Source organism: Hemiscyllium ocellatum, chromosome 34, assembly GCF_020745735.1.
Source record: "Hemiscyllium ocellatum isolate sHemOce1 chromosome 34, sHemOce1.pat.X.cur, whole genome shotgun sequence".
NCBI classification, from domain to species: domain Eukaryota; kingdom Metazoa; phylum Chordata; class Chondrichthyes; order Orectolobiformes; family Hemiscylliidae; genus Hemiscyllium; species Hemiscyllium ocellatum.
Genome location: NC_083434.1, coordinates 42,550,464 through 42,568,313, shown reverse-complemented (window position 1 = coordinate 42,568,313; position 17,850 = coordinate 42,550,464). Strand labels below are relative to the sequence as shown.

The window sequence follows — 17,850 nt, the reverse complement described above, 5'->3', positions numbered from 1 at the left end:
TCCAAAACTAGAGGGCATAGGTGTAAGGTGTTTAACCATTGGTACAACCCGGTTGTATTGAATGGGCGGGTTGGGACTGTCATTATTTTTTATGAGAATTTCACTGTATAACATAAATCACATAAATGCTGGAAATACTCAGCAGGTCTGGCAGCATCTGTGGAGAGAAACATTCTGGGTTGAGATAATCTTTCATCAGAACAGATTTATGTGCAGTATTTGCTAATATGCTGTAAGAAGCTTTTCACAATATGAGTTTGTCAGCTGCCGAGTACTTACCCACCAACAAGATAAACGTCTTTTTCATACGTGCCAGACTTGTAACTCCTGTTCTCTCTTTTTGACATTTCCAGCTTCACTCTGATGTTGATAAAGGAGACGGCACTCTTAAATACATTCTGTCAGGCGATGGAGCTGGAACAGTATTCACCATTGATGAGAACACTGGGGACATTCACGCCTTAAAGAAAATGGACCGGGAGGAGAAATCTTTTTATACATTGCGTGCTCAAGCCATTGAAAGACGGACCGGGAGGCCCGTGGAACCTGAATCTGAATTTATTATCAAGATTCATGATATTAATGACAACGAACCAAAGTTTTCAAAGGAATTGTATATGGCCACTGTTCCTGAAATGTCTGATGTTGGTAAGTTTAAGTAAGGACATTATGTGGATTAAAAAAGTAGAAAAATATTCAATTTCTATGTATAATCCCAATTGGACTAGAACTTTGTTAATTAGCAATGTTATAAACTGCTCAATAGAACCATTTTAATCAGAAATAAATCTATTTCCCACTCAATGTGTCCATTCTAACAAAGACCTCATGTTCTGATATATCAGAATAACATTGATTGGCCCCAGCATGCAATAAAACTTTCTATTGTGCATCTCCATGTGCAACCCTAACCTCAGAATAGCATTCCAGTGCACCATTTGTGTTTGCCCCAACAATCTGTTTCCAATCTGTGGGAATTGGTGATCAGCACTAAGCCAATCCCACTCAATGGGAAGTACTCAAATGCATTATTCATTTGAAAAGGGGGAAAGTTTTGCATTTATATTTGCATCTTTTCTTAACCACCTCAGAATGTACCAAACTGTGTTACAGTCAGTGAAGTACTCTCAAAGTTTTGTGATAAAGGAATTACTGGGACCACGACAAGACCCCCTAAACAACAATGTGATGATGAATTAATCATTTATTTTTGTGACGTTGATCAAGGGATAAATATTGTCCAGGATATTGAGGATAACTCTCCTACTCTTTAAAATAGTGTGCAATGTTTTATGACTGACAAGAGAGCAAATTGTGAAAACAAAATCACACAATCGCTATCAGTAGAAGCCTGGTGTTCCACAACCTTTCTGCTGAATGATAAATGAGATTCATTTGTTTGGTGAAAGCAATCTCAAAGGAAAATGGTATTCTATTGCATTGAGTAGAATAAATTCAGAAGGTTTGGAGGGTGGAGAAGGAAGAGGAATAAAATCTTCAAGTGGACTTGACAAGATGAATCCTGAGAGACAATTGCCTGTTTGGAGAGTCCAGACTGGTACACAACAACTCCATCCTCCTGGATTATCCTGATCACCTTCCATCACAATAAGTCCATGTCAGGTGCCATCTCCCTGGCCTTACATTCATCCCTAGATCTTCTGGATAACAAGTTTACTATGTCAGTGTCCTATTTATTGATGTTAGCCCTGATTTCAATACCATAATTCCAACCAAACTCAACTCCAAACTCAGAGATCTAAAACTCTGCTCCCCCTCTGCAACTGGATCCTCAACATCCTGACCTCAGATTGCAATCAATAAGGATAGCAACAATGCCTCCTCCATGATAGTCCTGAACACCCATGCCCAGCCACCCAGCCCTTACTATATTCCTTATACACTCACAGCTGTGTGGCCAAAGCCAGCTCTAATTTCATTTACAAATTTACTGTAATGGGTCAGCTCTCAAACAATGATGAGACAGAGTACAGGGTAGAGACAGCTTAATGGCATGGTGTAAAGATGACAATCTCTCTCTCAATGTCATTAAAACAAAAGAGCTGGTCATCAACTTCAGGAAGCAGAGTGGAGGACACACCCCTGTTTGTATCAATGGTGCTGAGGTGGAGATGGCCAAGAACTTCAAGTTCTTAGGAGTAAGTATCATCAACAATCTGTCCTGGTCCATCCACGTCGACACCACAGTCAAGAAAGCACAACAATGGCTCTACTTCAGCATATCCACAAATACACTTACCAATTTTTATGGATGCCCCATAGAAAGCATTATTCCCAGATGTATCACAGCTTGGTACAGCATTTGCTCTGCCCAAGAATGCAAAATATAACAGAAAATTGGGAACCTAGCCCATCCATCATGAAAACAGCCTCCCATCCATTGACTCCATCTACACTTCCCACTGCCTTGGGAAAGTAGCCATTGTCAAAGACCCCTCCTACCTCGGTTATGTTCTATTCCATTGGGCAGAAGATGCAAAAGTTTGAAAACATATACCAATAGATTTAAGAACAACTTCTTCCCCACTGTTATCAGAATTATGAATGGACCTCCCTTATATTAGAGTTGATCTTTCTCTGCACCTTCTCTGTAGCTGTAATGCTATATTTTGCCTTCTGTTCTATTATGCTTAGGTAAGGTATGATTTATCTGGTTAACACGCAAAACAATATTTTTCATTGTATTTTGGTACGTGACAATAATAAATTGAATCAAATCAAATCATATAAAACTTGAGACACAATTTCACAATATGGGTCATTGAGAACTGAAAAAAAGAAATGTCTCCATTTGGTGAGTTACAAATCTTTGGATTCTCTATCTCCAGAGAGTTGTGACTTATTGTGATGGAAGGTGATCAGGATAATCCAGAACGATGGAGTTGTTGTGTACCAGTCTGGACTCTCCAAACAGGCAATTGTCTCTTAGGATTCATCTTGTCAAGTCCACTTGAAGATTTTATTCCTCTTCCTTCTCCACCCTCCAAACCTTCTGAATTTATTCTACTCAATGCAATAGAATACCATTTTCCTTTGAGATTGCTTTCACCAAACAAATGAATCTCATTTATCATTCAGCAGAAAGGTTGTGGAACACCAGGCTTCTACTGATAGCGATTGTATGATTTTGTTTTCACATTTTGCTCTCTTGTCAGTCATAACTCCAGAGAGTTGTTAAAGTCATGGAGTCATAGGATCAAATGGCATGGAAACAGACCCTTCAGTTCAACCAGTCCATGCCAAACATAATCCCAAACTAAACTAGTCCCACATGGCCTGCTTCTGGCTCATATCCTTCCAAACCTTTCCTATGCATGTACTTATCCAAATGTCTTTTAAATATTGTAATTATACCCACATCCACCATTTCTTCAGGAAGTTCATTCCACACACAAACCACACACAATCCCTCGTGTCATTTTTAAATCTCTCCCCCTCGCCTTAAAAATGTCTTGAAATTCCCCATCCTCGGGAAGAGGCAACTATCATTAATTCCATCTACGTTAAAAATAAATGAGATTGAGATTGAGATACCTGATCATTCAGAGAGTCAAAGATGGTGTTGAGCTCAGTAAGTGTGTATCAAATCTAACTTATCAATACTATCCACAGGTATCTGATTCATGGAAAAACAATTTACTGGTGACTCTTAATGTAAATCCAAACAGTTCATTTGCAGAACTTTAAATATCTTAGAGCTCGTACAAGAACCCTCTGTGGAATGAACCACATTATACTCTATCTCTATTCACAGGTTAAAGCAATCAAGTGATGTGCAAGGATCAGTTATCAGGCTAGCATATATAAATACAGATGAAGACAGACAGTACAATGGTATCTGGGTATAGGGCAGGAAAGTAGATTTTAAAATCAGCTATGAAATTGGAGCAGATTGGATGAGCTGAATGGTGTACTCCTACTATTTTAGTTAACAAGAAAGAAATGCAACATGTACAGGTTTATTTCTCTTTGTAGGGAAGCAATACTTGGGAACTCTTCATCAGGGCGAGGAACACAGGGTGGCATGGTGGCTCAGTGGTTAGCACTGCTACCTTACAACGTCAGGGACCTAGGTTCAATTCCCACCTTAGGTGACTATCTGTGTGGAGTTTGCGCATTCTCCCCGTGTCTGCGTGGGTTTCCTCCAGTACTCTGGTTCCCTCCCATAATCCAAAAATGTGCAAGTTGGATGAATTGGCCATGCTAAATTGCCCATAGTGTTCAGGTGGTTAGGTGCATTAGTCAGGGATAAGTGTCGAGTAACAGGGTAGGGGAGTGGGTCGGGGTGGGTTACTCTTTAGAAGGCCGGTGTGGACTTGTTGGATCAAAATGCCTGTTTCCTTACAGTAAGGATTCTATGAGGATGAAATGGTGCAGCATTCAGAATTGAGTCAACATCACTATCAAGGGAAATTCTGATTAGATTCCCTACAGTGTGGAAACAGGTCCTTCAGCCCAACAAGTCCACACTGACCCTCTGAAGAAATCTTTCTGCGCTCTCTCCAACGTACTCACATCTTTGCAATGGTGTGGCACCCACAATAGTCAGACTGAGGTGTGAACAACTGTCTAACAGAAGCTCAGCATTAACTGGCATCAAGGCAGCATTTAATCAGGGATGGCATCCCTAGCTAAACTGGAATCAATGGGAGCCAGCAGGAAAAAGCTCTCTGCTGGTTGGCATTTTATCTGGCACAAAGGAGGATTGTTGTGATTGTTGAAGGTCAGACATTTCAGCTCTGAAACATCTTACACAGCACCTTCAAGACCACTTCCATCTCGAAGACAAGGGCAGCAGATACATGGGAACACCACCCCCTGGATATTCCACTCCAAGCCACTCACCATCCTGCCTTGGAAATATATCGTTGTTCCTTCAGTGTTGTTGGGTCAAAATCCTGAATTCCCTCCCTAAGGGCATTCTGGGTTTATCTACAGCACATGGACTGCAGGGGTTCAAGAAGGCAGCTCACTCCCACCTTCTCAAGGATGACTAGGGACAGTCAATAGATATTACCCCAGCCAGCGATACCCATATCCCATAAACGCAAAGAAAAGTAATACAGCACAAAAGGAAACTATTCATCCTACTGTTACTGCCCCATACCCTATGGCAGCTTTACTAAGCAAAAGCAGAAAATGTTGGATATTCTTCATCAGACAGCTTCTATGGGGAGAGAAACAGGACATTAGATTATGTAGATTCCTATGAAGGGCTTTTGCCGAGAACATCGATTTTCCTGCTCCTTGGATGCTGCTTGACCTGCTGTACTTTTCCAGCACCGCTCCAATCTAGACTATGCAGATCCCAGCACGTTTGAAGGTTAGGTTTGGGTGTGCTATGCAGCATATGGCAAATGGCCATTAATTGTCCTCTTCACCTCCATAGTTCTTTTACCCTGGCTGGGAGGGGGGAACCAGGTCAAGCCTGGCAACATTTACTGAGCGAGCTAGTGTGGGGGTCGCTGAGGGAATAGGAATTCTCTGTCGGGATTTCCCATGCTCCCTGGAGCCAGCCCCTTTAATTTCATACCCACTGTTTTAACCAAACTATCTGCCTTCCCAACACCCCCCTTCCCCCGCTAACACCAGCCTCTGAAATGCACACCCAAGCCCCCTACCTCACCCCATTTCCTTCCCCTTCCTTCACACTGTTGTTGCAAGCTGTCAGGTCTGTACTGCTGAAACCTCAAAATCTTCCAAACAGGCCACCCACCATGACATCCTCTTCTTTGGAGGAATCACCAATGGTACCACCAGCAGCCACTGCTCGATCTGAGAATCATCTGCCAAACAGTTTGACTGGCAGCTGCTGAAGGTCAGGATCTCCTCCCTGGCCTGAGCAGGAGGAAGGGGATGTCTCACCTCGTACCATGGAACCCCCTCACCCCCATAGAGTGTCAAATGGCTGGGCCACAGCTGGAGTGTAGATGAGTGAGCTCCAGGCAGACATCTTCAGAAGGCGGAAGGCTTTTGAAAGCCATGAGGTCTTGTGACCTCCCAACTCAGGGTCACTGAGTCAGGCTGATGACCTTTCATTTCTCACAGTTTTAACACAAGACCATCCCAGATACTGTCAGAAGTCACAGCCCACCAGCTTACAGTCCAATAGGTTGATTTGAAATCACCCAAGCTTTTGGAGTGTAGCCCATTCTTCGGGTGTACTGTAAAAGCTCCAAACGATTGCATGACCTTTGACTTTTCCCACTCCAGTCGAACACCGGAACCTCCACATCATGGCATCCCAGATACTGAACCTTGAAGCATGTAATAGCATTAGAAAAAGCTATGGTGTGACAGCATAAAACCTAAGAGCAGTTGTACACATTGCTACAGAATACAGTGCTCCAGACTATGGTGATACAGCAACAATGCTACAAGCAGATCTCTAGGTAATGTAACAATGTGCCAGGTATAAGCAAGTTTCAGCTGCTATAAATGGATCTCAAACCTCTTCATTTCATTGTCTTGCTGCTGATTTACAGACCATTGTCTCAGAATGCTCGTGCCAGGATTCAGATTCTATTTGCTATTGATGCAACTGCTCGTCAGCTTCAGCTTTGAGTGTGCTGGGTCTTGCTAGTGTAAGAGTACATTTATCATCCCTGCTGAAAAAGAATAGAGAACTTATATAAAAAAATGTCAACATTCAGCTTGACAATGGTGAGCGTCAATACTCTGGTCCTCACTTATTAGCATCAAGTTGCACAAATCAACAAAATAAGCAAAAATCGAAACAACACAGGACATGATTATGTGTTATAAATCATGTGCTTTTTTTTGCCTATAAAGCCTGTCAAGTAGAATCAAAGGCTACTTTGCTTGAGTTATCAATGAGGTTTCAGCAGAGAACGCATTCTGAATTGATGGCGTGTCACTGAGACAAAAGGGACACTGCAGATCCATTGCCAGTTAGTACCAAGTGTCACTCTGTGATCTCGCTTCCCATTCTCCACTCTGCCGCTGTAAGCTGCCTTCGGGAACAGACTATTTGATAGTAGAGGCATTACAAAAACATGCAAACTTGCCCTCTGGTGATGCCTACATGCAACCATCTTTCAGTCAGTGAGGGTCCAAAGTGGAAAAGTGTGGCACTGGAAAAAGCACAACAGGTCAGGCAGCATCCGAGGAGCAGGAGAATCAATGTTTCAGGCATAAGCTCCTCAGATGCTGCCTGATCTAATGTGCTTTTCCAGCACCACACTGTTCAACTCTGTATCTCCAGCATCTGCAGTCCTCACTTTCTCCAAGATCCCAAAGTGACCAAAGGAGGTCTATTAGTAGCAGGACACTGGTCAGAGTTGTGGAGACGTTTTTGCAAAGGTTTGGGTGGAGCTATGTTGTGTAGAAGGAGGTTTGCAGAAAGAAAGGCTGTTATTCACAAAGCCTTTCAGAATCTCAGGTGTAAGATCTGGAGAGTTCAATTTCACTTTAGTTGCAAGGCTTACATGAGTTTCAGTTATACACCCCATTCTAAAAGGTCCTTCTGCATTACTTAACCACAAGATCACTCCAGGTGTATGTTTTTTTTCACAATATTATTACAATAAGTTAGAAAGAATAGTAATGAATATCGGCAGTGGATTAGTCCGCTGACATTGGTAGACCAGTTCGTGGCTCCGAGCTGACTGATTTCTTGTTCTGGTCTTTTTGACTGAAGCTGTTCTTCTGCATTCTCTCCTTACTACTGCACATTGGATAATAATCCATTGCATAAAACCTTAAGACATAAAACCATCAGATAAAGGAACAGAAATAGGCCATTCAGCCCCATGAGCCTACTCATCCGTCAATAGGATCATGCCTGATCTGACATTCCTCAAGTCCACTTTATGGCCTTTACCTCATAACCTTTGATTTCTCGACTGATCAAGAATCTCTCGATCTCAGCCTTATGTATACACAAGGACTCTATCCTCACTGCTCTCTGTGGCAAGGAGTTCCAAAGACTCACAATCGCCTGAGAGAAGGAATTCCTCCTCATCTCAGTCTTAAATTGGTGCCTCTCTACACTGAGGGGATGCCCTCTGGTTCTAGACTCTCCCATGAAGGGGCAGAATCTCTGAACTCCCATTGATTTGCCAACACACAAACAACACATAATAGGTCTCAGATTGGCATGATTATCTGCCTAATTCCTAATTTCTTTACACAACGATGGTCATCCAACTGACATCACTGCCTATTCTCTTGTTGGTCACTTGTAGGAACATCCTTTCCCTTACAGCTTTTCGTTGTATGTTTGTTCACTTCACGATCCCCCCTACGACAATGAGGAAACACAAGTGAGCTCATGTATGTCTGCTTATGTCTAATTGATACATCCAAAAGTTCTGGAAACTTCAACAGCCTATCAATAACTTCTAACAGTTGTTTGAAAGAAGACAAACTTCTCAAAACTATTCATCATTCATCTTTATTCCTGATGAAGGGCTTTTGCCCGAAACGTCAATTTCGCTGCTCTTTGGATGCTGCCTGAACTGCTGTGCTCTTCCAGCACCACTGATCCAGAATGCATCCTTTGTGGCAATTCACAAGAAATACCAAAGTCAATACAAAAACTGACATTATACTGAATGACAAGGCTGATTGGTTGGTAAATGGATCCTGACTGGTTAAATTTTAAACAATTCTTGGCAGTTATCTGTCAGTTATAACATCTAGGTAGTGCATTCTCCACGGTAACAACTCTCCCAATCAGTTGTCAATTTGATGCTTGTGGGAGCTGTGTGCATCCAACATTATCCTCCAGTGGCTACACTGTTGAGTTGTCCTGAGGTTTTGAAAGAAGTTACGGAAATGATAGATATAGTGTCTGATATTTTCTTCTGTACATGTGCTGTCTGCAGTTTCTTTATTCCTGTCTCTGTTTCTGTACTCTGCAAACAGTCAGGGGGGGCGGGAGGCAGTGTTGAACAAGGGATAGATGCAGTTTGTCTTGACTTTGTCTGGGTTGCATGTGACAGAAACTGGCCATTCAGTCCAAATAACCCATGTCCATGTTTATGCTCCCCATTTGAACCTCCTCCCAAAATGTCTCATCTAAATCAGTTAGTGTAACCCTCGACTCCCTTTTCATTCCTGTGGTTCCCATTAAATATATAGAGATACAGTTAAATATTTGCAATATATTGATGAGACACGCGGTGCTGTAACTGTGACTTCAATAGTCATGTGACAGGACTCTGCTAGAAGGTTGGAACCTATAACTTTATCATCATTTATCTTTGTCAATATATTTGTTTTAAAAGAAACACAGATTTTTGGCCTGAGCATGTATGAGGAATCTCTGCTTAAACAGAATACACAATGATTTTTATATCACACACACACTCCCTGTTATAGACTGGTCCATAATCTACCACTCTCCAGATTAAAGAGTTTTTTCTAATGTAAAACTCAAACAGTTTTATGCAATATAATAATTGAAAGGTATAGTTTACTTGGAGAAAGAAAATTAGAAAGTGCATTCTTGATGTAATTTTAAAAATATTACACAGAAAGAAGGCATTTGAGGTAACACCAGGTAAGATATTAGTTGTATATTCTGCATTTTGGAAATAATTTGATGTTGCATATGCTCAGGCTGTCATTCTTTCCTCTCCTTACAGCGTCAGAGTATTGGTCATGATATCAACATCCTGCAGGCTTGATAAATTAATCAAAACACTATGGCTACAATGACCGATCAGAGTTTGTGAATTCTATGATGAATCATCCATCTCCTGACTCCCCAAAGCCTGTCCACCTTCTACAAGGCACAAGTCAGGAGGGTAATGGAATACTCCCCACTCACCTGCATGGCAACAATACTTGAGAAACCTTACATCATCTAGGACAATTAAACCCACTTGATTAACATCACATCCACAAGCATCCTCTCCATCCAGCACCGTCGCACAGTGGCAATAGTGTGTACTGTCTACAGGTTGCACTACAGTGACTTGCCAAGGCTCCTTCAATAGCACCTTCCAATCTTATAGCCTCTACCATTTAAAAAGACAAAGGCATTTGATACATCACCAACATTGTCTTGCCCTGCTCACACATGGAACTATTATTACCATTGGTTCATTATTGAGTGGTCAAATCTCCTAGAAAACCCTTCCTAACAGTGTTTAAGCTCAATCTAAAAGAACACACTTGAAGTCATAGATTTAACTTTTTGACAAGTTTAAGAAAACTATGCTGGAGGTTGCTTCTTATTGCTATGTGTGGTGTCTAACTTCTTTACCGTATCTTGCTCACTTTCAAGCTTTTATGAAGGTACCGTGCAGTATCTGACAGTCACCCTGTCAGCATTGTATGTATGTTGTAGCAGTTTATGAAGAAGAAGGCGCGCCACCATCTCTCAAGTGAAGGGCTTTATTGTAGCCTTGTCAGCTGTATCCACATTCCATGAATGGGTTCAAATACATCTTCAAGCCCTTCCTATTAAACTATCAATGAAACTGTCTGAGCAAACAATATACAGTATTATTACGTCATACACAGCTTTATTGTCTCTATTAAGCTATAAATCTTTTGCAGGATATTAAAAGTGTTAACTGTTGAGAAAGAAGCCATCAAGGTATTTTGGGAGGACAATTCGATTTGTGTGCTTAGCTTGACTTTGGTTATTTTTGTGTCAAATTCCTGGTGTTGTAAGGATTAACTGAGTGCACAGGTTAACTGAGGGAAATCTAGCTTTGGTGCCAACACAAAGTGGTGCCATGCTCTATATATTTGATTTGATTTATTATTGTGACATGTGCCTAGGTGCAGTGAAACGTTGTGTTTTGCTTGCAGTACAGGCAAACATAAAGTGTGTTGGATAATAGAACAAAGTGAGGAATACAATGTTACAGCTGCAGAGAAGGTGCAGAAAGAATGAAGTCAAGATAAAGTTGAGAGCTCCATTTCAGCAGTCTAATAACAGCAGGGAAGACGCTGTTCTTGAATATGTTGATACGTGTGTTTAAGCGTTTGTATCTTCTCACCAACAAAAGAGGTTGGAAGAGAGTATAACCAGGGTGGGAGGGGCCTTTGATGATGTTGGCTGCCTTTCCAAGGCAGTGGGAAGTGTAGATGGAGTCAATGGATGGAAGGTTGGCTTGCGTCATGGTCTGGCCTGTGTTCACAAGTTTCTGCAGTTTCTCACAGCCCCAGGCACAGCAGTTGCCATACCAGGCCGTGTTGCACCCAGATTGAATGCTTTCTATTGTTCATCCGTAAAATTGGTAAGAGACTTTATGGGCATTCTGAATTTCCTGAGCTTCCTAAGGAAGTTGAGGCATTGTTGTGCTTTCTTGACCATCACATGAATATGGGTGGCCCAGGACAGATTGTTGGTGATCGTCACACCTAGGAATTTGGCACTCTTGGCCATCTCCACCTCAGCACCGTTGATACAGACAAGGGGTGTGCCCTCCAATCTGCTTCCTGAAGTCGGTGACCAGCTTTTTCAATATGCTGGTGTTGAGGGAGAGATTGTTAACTTTATTCCACACTACCAAGCACTCTCTCACTTTCCTGAATTCTGTCATGTCTTTGTTTGAGATCCAGCCTATGATGGTGGTGTCGTTAGCAAACTTATAGATGGAGTTTGGCCGCACAGTCATGAATGTGACAGGGAGTACAGTAAGGGGCTGAGTATACAACCTTTCCAGGCACCAGTGTTCAGGACTGCCATGGAAGAGGTGCTGTTGCATATGTGGAATGGCAGATGTGGGTCAGTCCAGGTGGAAAAAATACAGTAAAATAAATATTAATGCTTGGTCATACTGGAACACTGTTCTGCAATACACATGACAAATTGGTCCAGTATGCAAATTCACAAGTTTTATTGGTGATTCCTTCTGAATTAGCATTGCACCTGGTCTGATTTCTAGATGATTTCTTCTGTCTCCAGACTGGATTAAAGTTTTATGAAGCAGCCAGGAATACATGACCTGGAAATGCAAGGAACACTAACATACTACCCCCCACCATCTGTGGATCATTCAGACTGAAAACGGGCCCACTTAGAGAAAGCATCAATCCATGTGTACTACAAAGAGATCAAAAAGCTAATGAGATACAGAAAGGCAGTGGCTTGAGATACAGAGAGCTCTAGAGAGAGAGAGAGAGAGAGGGAGAGAGAAAGAAAGAGACCTGAATCATGAAAATTGCAGAAACAGAGTGGTTCAGAGTGGCACTGAATTGAGAGAGAGAAAGAGAGGCAGAGAGAGCTGTGGAACATGCTATAGAGATTTGGTAATGCGGTCCTTCACATTGACAGCTGGAGTAGGAACTTGCAAATTTCAAAGACTTGGCGAGTTTTCTGCTGTCAGTAAAGATAAGCTTGTGCAGTTTTGTCTGCATCCTGCCTTGTCTGATTTCTGTGCATGAATCTAGTTAGTTCATATGGTGACTGATCGCAGAAGTAGCGCCTCATCTGATTTCCTTTCCCCAATGGAGCCAGTGGGATGTGAGTCACTATCACCCATTTTGTGTTCCTACTGAAGACCAGCATCACCTTCTGTACGGGTGAGAATTGTGAAGTTGTGATGTGATACCCTCTTTATCTGTTTACAACGATTCAGCTGAGCTGTTCCAACAGTCAGTGCAAATCCTATCTCAGAGTCGGGAACCTGGCAACATGGACAGTGAAGGAAATCCCCAGGAACAATTATTTTCAAAATCATGAGCAGGCTGGATAAGAAGAAATTGTTCCCACTTGTAAAATGAACAAAAATGAGGGAGCACATATTTAAAATGATCTGCAAAAGAAGCAAGAGTGATGTGAGGACATAAACCTTTTCCATACTGCGAACAGTTAGCTGATAGCATGCATTGCATGGAAATGGGATGGGGCAGGTTCATTTTAGCATTCTTGAGCATATTGATGATTGTTTGGATAAAAATGATGTGTAAGGTTAGGAGAGGGAAAGCTGGAGGTTGGCACCAGGTAATGGTACAACTTAATGAGGATGGGCTGAATGGCCTCCTTCTTCATTGTAATAATTCCTTTTCCGTAAGATTGTGAGTGAATAGTTTCTGAAACATCTTCATGTCAACCACAATCCAACAGATAAGCGTCCTCCTTTGCTATATAAATCGGTGATCCTTTTGGAAGTTTCTTGTATACCTGCTCTAACAAGTGTAAGATGAAGAATTTTGACTTTGAGTGTTTCAACAATACTTCACATCAATACAGCTAGAAGTGAGATATCCTGGGAAAGCTTTACACCCATCTAGAGCTATGTCAGAATGCTAAATTTCAAAGGGACAAACAAGAGCGCTGATTGGTTGGGAAGTCTAATTGAGGTATCCTGATGGAGACTATACATGGGAACCATCGTTCCTTGTTTTTCACTGAATGGTCATCTCGATTTTCAAGCCTTAAATTAGGGTCACAATGGGAAAAGGTTTGAGATTCACTGACTAAGACACTGTCCGGTACATTCAGAAAAAACTCATTATTGTCAAACCTATCAGACAAAATACTTGAAATTTGGGAAAGGTTTGCACTGATGACAATACTTTTTTTTTCAGAAAAAAAGTCTTGCTGAACTGCTTTAATCTGTTTATGTATGTTCCAGGTACGTCTGTAATTCAAGTGATTGCTACTGATGCTGATGACCCTACCTATGGGTACAGTGCCCGGGTGGCATACAGCATCTTACAAGGGCAGCCTTACTTCTCAGTGGAATCGGACACAGGTCAGACACTTCTTCAAACTGAAGTTTAGTGAATTATCTTGGAAGTATTTGCCTTTTTGATGTCTTTGTAATATCAAGCCTTGATTGTTGGTGTTTTCTGAGAACTCTTCTGTCTGTCCCTTCCTGCTATTCTCTGACCTTACATTCCCATAATAACATTCTGTTCTGCAGTCTTGACTCTCCTCCTTGATTTGTTATATTGACCCCAGCATGATCCCCCGCCCTCTTCACTTGTCTAGTTAAGCTGCTCACATGTAGACCATTCCAATGGTACAGATTCCACTTTCCCATAAATTAGAACCCACTGCTCCCACTCCATCCCTTACATCATAAGTTCATGTCTCAAAATAAAATCCTCCTTTGCATATGCCTATGGTAGTGTTCCAGAGATTAATACCTTTAAAGTTCTTATAAATTTAGCCCTGAGCCTTTCACACTTCCTCAGTTGTTTGTATGTCAACAGGATCTGTGTGGACCACAATGGCGAGATCCTTCCTCTTCCATTGATAGTTTTTCCCCAGCCCGGAGCAGATACCCTGAACCCAGGCATTGATTGAAAATGACCCCATCTGGACTCACACACTTTGTTGCAGATTCCAGTGTGAATTTCCCCTCACTATTCTGTTCCCAATTACCACCATATCCCTTTCATCTCCCCTCAATTGCATTACTTCCTCCACCAGGGTGTCCTGCTCAGTTAACTTATCCACTCTAAATTTCACTTTCACCCAGTCAAGTGGAGAAAAACTCAACTCTAATTGATAATTGCAATGGCTCAGGCTCTTATGGCCATACTCCTGGCTCCCCCTTACCCACTTCATGTACAGTCACTCCCCCCTATCCCTGAACACTGGCCACATCAGGTAACCTCACTCTAAGGGCTATCACTTATGCTTCTTGGAATAAAGTGATTATGTAAACCTCTTAAACAGGATCTTAAACAATGTCAGAAATTGCTGGAAAAACTCAGCAGGTCTGGCATCATTGACGGAGAAAAAGTAGAATTAAAATTTCAAGTCCAGTGACCCTTCACCAGAACTCAAGAAGACTCGAAGAAGAGTCACTGGACATGAAGCATTCATTGTTTCTCTCTCCACTGATGCTGTCAGATCTGCTGAGTTTCTCCAGCATCTTCTGACTTTTGTTTTTAATTTCCAGCATCCACAGTTTGTTGCTTTATGTTACACTCACAATCTTGTTTCTTTTAACCAAGTCACCTCTTATTCTACTAAACTCCAGCGGATATGAGCCAAGCCTGTCCTTCCTTTCCTCATAAGGCAACTCACCCTTTCAATCCAGTATTGTCGAGTAAAGTTATCGAGATGCATGGATATTTGACAGCATGTAGGAGGTGTGTCTCATTGGTTACTGTATGCCTCATCATGAACCCATCTCTGCAAAAATCATTATCATGTAACCAGTGCGTCTCATTGTAAAAGAAACAGCACAAGTTGAGGTGGTGATCGAAAAGCTGGCATTTGAGAACAGGGCAGGTTATTTTAGTGATGGAGGAATCTGTCAATATTTCAGATAGATAAACGAGCCATGTAAATGGAATATGGCTTCTGTACAAATGGACTTTGCCTTCTTTGTGCATATATCACTTCCCAATGTCACCTTTCCCACAGTGTGGCCTGTATATTTGAAATGTCAGATCTCACAAGGGATTGATGATCTGCTTTTGACCAGCATCACCTTTCAATTATTCAGGACATTACATGTCTGACAATATAACAGTGCAGACCTCTGCAGTATGAGATCTGGAATACTGCACTGTACTGGCCTAATCTTTTAGTAATTGAGCTGCCTCAAATATCCCAACACTAATGGGATTTTATGCACAAAATACACTGGATTAACCTGAATGGAACAGAGAAATGGTGCTTTTGCACAGCTGTAATGTGATTGCTCGGGGACGTTTGGGTTACAGCATGACGAGCTGTTTTGTAACTCCCGCCGTTGCTCACTTCATCAAATATTAGTGATGGAGAGATTAAGCAACAGTTTACATTTGATACTGAAGATTATGGGTTTCCACAGAAAGGCAGGCAATTTTTTAAGCCATTAATAATAAACAATGTCTGAAAATGAAGCTAAAATTCTAGACATGCAACATGAAATCCGAAGAGAATAGAGAGACTAGGATCAATCCAGTCAGCCACTTCCAGCATATTCCTGATGAAGGGTTTATGCTCAAAATGTCGACTCTCCTGCTCCTTGGATGCTGCCTGATCAGCTGTACTTTTCCAGTACCACATGTTTTGACTCTGATCTCCAGCATCTGCAGTCCTCAATTTCTCCCACTTTCAGCTTACGCAATGGTCGCTTTCACCTTGCCTTGAAATCTACCAACATTCACACATGGTACATATAAACGAAGTATTAAGAGCACATCTGGGCACCACACATTAGGAAGGATTTATTGGCCTTGGAGGGAGTACAATGCAGGATTACAAGAATGACACCAGCATTCAGGGGTTATGAGGAAAGATTATGCCAATCAGGCCTGTTGTCTCTACCATTTAGAAGGTTAAGGAATGATCTGATTGAAGGAAATGACAGGGTAGTTAAAGATAAATGCTTCCACTAGTTGGGGATTTGAAAGCATAGTCTGAGAATTTGAGCCAAACCATTCAGAAGAGCTGGGAGGAAATGTTTCCACACACAAAGGATTAGATTAGATTCCCTACAGTGTGGAAACATGCCCTTCGGCCCAACAAGTCCACACCGACCCTCCGAAGAGCACCCAGACCCATTCCCGTACATATTAAGGGCGGCACGGTGGCACAGTGGTTAGCACTGCTGCCTCACAGCGCCAGAGACCTGGGTTCAATTCCCGCCTCAGGCCACTGACTGTGTGGAGTTTGCACATTCTCCCCGTGTCTGCGTGGGTTTCCTCCGGGTGCTCCAGTTTCCTCCTACAGTCCAAAGATGTGCGGGCCAGGTGAATTGGCCATGCTAAATTGCCCGTAGTGTTAGGTAAAGGGTAAATGTAGGGGTATGGGTGGGTTGCGCTTCGGCGGGTCAGTGTGGACTTGTTGGGCCGAAGGGCCTGTTTCCACACTGTAAGTAATCTAATCTAATAACACTACGGGCAATTTAGCATGGCCAATTCACCTGCACATCTTTGGACTGTGGAAGGCACCCAGAGGAAACCCACGCAGACACAGGGAGAATGTGCAAACTCCACACAGACAGTTGCCCAAAGCAAGAATTGAACCTGGGTCTCTGGCGCTGTGAGGCAGCAGTGCTAGCCACTGTGCCAGCGTGCCACCCATGGTAGATGGTAGATGTTTGGAACTCTCTTCCACAAATGACATGGAATCTGGATCAGGTGGTAATTTTAAATCTGAGATAGATTTTTTTTGTTCAGCAAAGGGATATGGGCCAAAGGCAGGTATATGGAGTTAGGCCACAAATCAGCAATGATCTGATTGAATGGTGGGATAGGCTCAAGGGGCTGAATAGCCTACTCCTGTTTCTATGTTTTACTTGAGATATGGATGTGTAAACCTGATCAAAACTCAATTTCATTTACTTGTACTTAGAAAATTCAATATATTCTCAAAGTCTTTACGTATCGGTGTTTTTGGGAGGCAATGTTTAAATTCATGGCTAGACTTGGTTTCAGAAATTGCAGGAGAAACTAGCCTAATCAAACATTAGTTATCTGCACTACTCAATTATAGATATAGCCTGGCCTATAAGATTCTATATTCCTCAGCAGTTTGCTTTGACTTATTTTGAACTACTGTGAGCAACAGCAATACATTCATATGGCACCTAATTAACAGAGTCAAACATTTTCAGGCGCTTCACAGAAACATTATCAGATGAGGTTTGACATTGAATTACAAAAGGTGATATTAGAATTGCTGGCCCGATGTCCCATCTGAGAGACAGGATTTAAGAAACATCTTAGAAATAGGAGATGGCAAGGGATGTTCCAGAAAGTGGGGCTTTGGTATCTAAAGCCATGATTGCCCAGTGGTACAGGAATTAAAATCAGGAATGCTCTACAGTCAAGAATCTGAGGAGTTCATCGATCTCAGAGGGGTGTGAGACTGGAGGAGGCTGTAGGGATAGGGAGGCAGAATGTTTCTCTCAGATCACGTCCAGCCCATCAGATAAATTGATTATTTAATTC

The 17,850-nt window shown here is 42.0% G+C and overlaps 1 protein-coding gene across 1 annotated transcript in view; it reads left to right on the top strand.

Annotated features, from left to right (window-relative positions):
- LOC132832169 (cadherin-6-like) overlaps window positions 1-17,850 on the top strand; it is a 179,702-nt gene that overhangs the window by 61,600 nt on the left and 100,252 nt on the right. The window contains exons 2-3 of the mRNA XM_060849919.1: window positions 354-648; window positions 13,584-13,703. Of these exons, the coding sequence (XP_060705902.1) occupies window positions 354-648; window positions 13,584-13,703 (415 nt within the window). The remainder of the gene's footprint in view (window positions 1-353; window positions 649-13,583; window positions 13,704-17,850) is intronic.